At 44.7% G+C, this 2,191-nt stretch overlaps 1 protein-coding gene across 1 annotated transcript; it reads right to left on the minus strand.

Annotated features, from left to right (window-relative positions):
* Nucleotides 1–280: 280 nt before the first annotated feature.
* LOC138895508 (uncharacterized) lies at nt 281–1,640 on the minus strand. The gene is made up of 3 exons (XM_070180200.1): nt 1,443–1,640; nt 1,027–1,317; nt 281–763 (listed from the first exon to the last, which is right to left on the minus strand). Exons 1-3 carry the CDS (start codon nt 1,638–1,640, stop codon nt 281–283), a joined length of 972 nt encoding a protein of 323 aa, XP_070036301.1.
* Between the last annotated feature and the right edge of the window lie 551 nt (nt 1,641–2,191).

Here is a 2,191-nt window from a genome sequence, read left to right on the forward strand (position 1 = left end):
AGAAATTGCTTCCTTATTCCAGCTAGAGCTTCATCTTCTTCAGACCCCCACATCATGTCAGCTTGATGAAACGACTGGCTTAAATATGGTACTGGCTACTCTAGAGGGTAATAAGGACCACGCCACAGTGGCAACCAATTCTGATACTCGTGCCAGGTGTACTCATACCTAAGCCCAAAAGTTGTGCCATGACGCTTTAGCTGTATCGGTTTGGTGATCCCCTGGAGATTCTTACCGAGACCCTTGCTAGGTTTATACCCTGTCCATGTCAATATGCCTTCTATCTTACTGCTCCACCATTTGTCTTTTTCAATTGCGTTGACGTGCTCGACGCGATGGTATTTTCTCCACCCAACTTCCTTCTATTCTCAATGACCAGAATAGTTTGATTGGTGTAAATGGGATTACTTCCGTTCCCATGGATGATCACTTCCTGATTGTTCCACTCAAATTTTACGTCCTGATGTAGAGTAGAAGCCACGGCCCCAGCGACATGTATCCATGGTTGCCCTAATAACAGATTGTATGTAGTAGATATATCCAATACTTGAAACTCAACATCGAACCAGGTCGGGCCTATATGTAGGTTGAGGTTGGTCTCCCTAATTGTGGCCCTTTGAGACCCACCAAATGCTTTCACATTCATACTCCCTTCTCGTATCTCGTTCAATCCTTTACCCAACCTTTTCAAAGTAGTTAGTGGACAGATGTTGAGACTCGAACCCCCATCTATCAGGACCCTAGCAATGAATTTGTCCTCAAACTACACGGTGATATGTAGTGCCCTGTTGTGACTTAGTCCTTCTGGTGGCAGCTCGTCTTCATGAAAAATGATCTTGTGGCTTTCTAACACTTGCCCTACCATGTTGGCCATCTCTCCACTGGTGATGTTATTTGGTACATAAGCTTCATTCAACACCTTCATCAAGGCATTCCTATGTGCCTTGGAGTTTTGCAGCAGTGATAAAATGGATATTTGAGCGTTTTGTTCAGATGATCAACCACAGAATACTCTCTCGCCTGCACCTTTCTCCAAAGATCATCTGGTCCAGTCTCAATGAGAGGCGGCTTAGAGGCGACTTCTTTGCTTGGTCCTCCCAAATGCTTGGGTGTATAAACCCTACCAGTTCTGTTCATGCCTTGCGTTGCACCTATTTCTTCCATTTTTTCCTTTCCTTTCCTTCTTTCTTCCGCAACATAATCCCAAGGTATATCATTAGACTTAAAAGACAGCGTGGGTGCCACCATCACGGTGAAGGGTGTTGTTACCTCAACCTCAAATAGAGTTGGTGCGGCTACCTTAACTTCAATCGGTGCCTGTACCACGATAGGTGTGAGAGTGACTGGAGATGTTTCAGGGTTATCCCCTTCTCGAATGAGTCCAATTGACCCCTCTGAGTCCCATTCTTCATTGGTCTCCCTGGGAGAGGATTGTTACGGACATTGGGTGCAACCTCATTTGCATATATGACTTTGGTGTCAATTAATGTCTGAGTCTTATCCTTCAAAGTACGACACTCATTAATAGTATGACCCTTCATTCTTGAGTGATAGGCACATGTCTTATTTGGATTAATCCACAAGGAGGAGTTTTCTATAGCAACAACGGGAATGAGAGTGACATAACCGGCAGCCTCCATTCTCTAGTACAGTTGGTCTATGGGTTCCGCAATTAGGGTATACTGTCTGGGTGGTCTGCGGTCGAAATTCGGTCTAGGTTTTTTGTAGTTTTGGCGGGATGGTGGTGAGTGGTAGTATGCTGGTTGGGTGTTATAAGTATGGTAAGTGGCGGCAGGTTGTTGGTATCTGGGAGGTGAAGGCTGATATGTGGGTGGGGGTGTTTGGTATGTAAGGGGAGACTTTGGACCTTGGGCTACCATCATCGCACCTACTTCTTTCTTCTTGGAGATACCTCCTGACTGTAAGGCTTTATTTGTGGCTAGGAGTGCTTCAAAATTTATCATCATTCCGCTTTTGATCCCTTCTTCTATTCTTTCTCCCAATTTGATGATGTCCAAAAATTTAAGGTTTTCAATAACCATCAGTCTTTCATAGTATTGCGGATCCTGAGCTTTGACGAAGAACTTATTCATCTGTTCTTCTTCCAGTGCTGGACTTACTTTTGCAGCTTCAGACCTCCACCGAGTAGCATACTCGCGGAAAGTTTCCGTTGGCCTCTTCTTGAGATTCT

This window comes from Nicotiana tomentosiformis, chromosome 7, assembly GCF_000390325.3.
Source record: "Nicotiana tomentosiformis chromosome 7, ASM39032v3, whole genome shotgun sequence".
Classification (NCBI taxonomy): domain Eukaryota; kingdom Viridiplantae; phylum Streptophyta; class Magnoliopsida; order Solanales; family Solanaceae; genus Nicotiana; species Nicotiana tomentosiformis.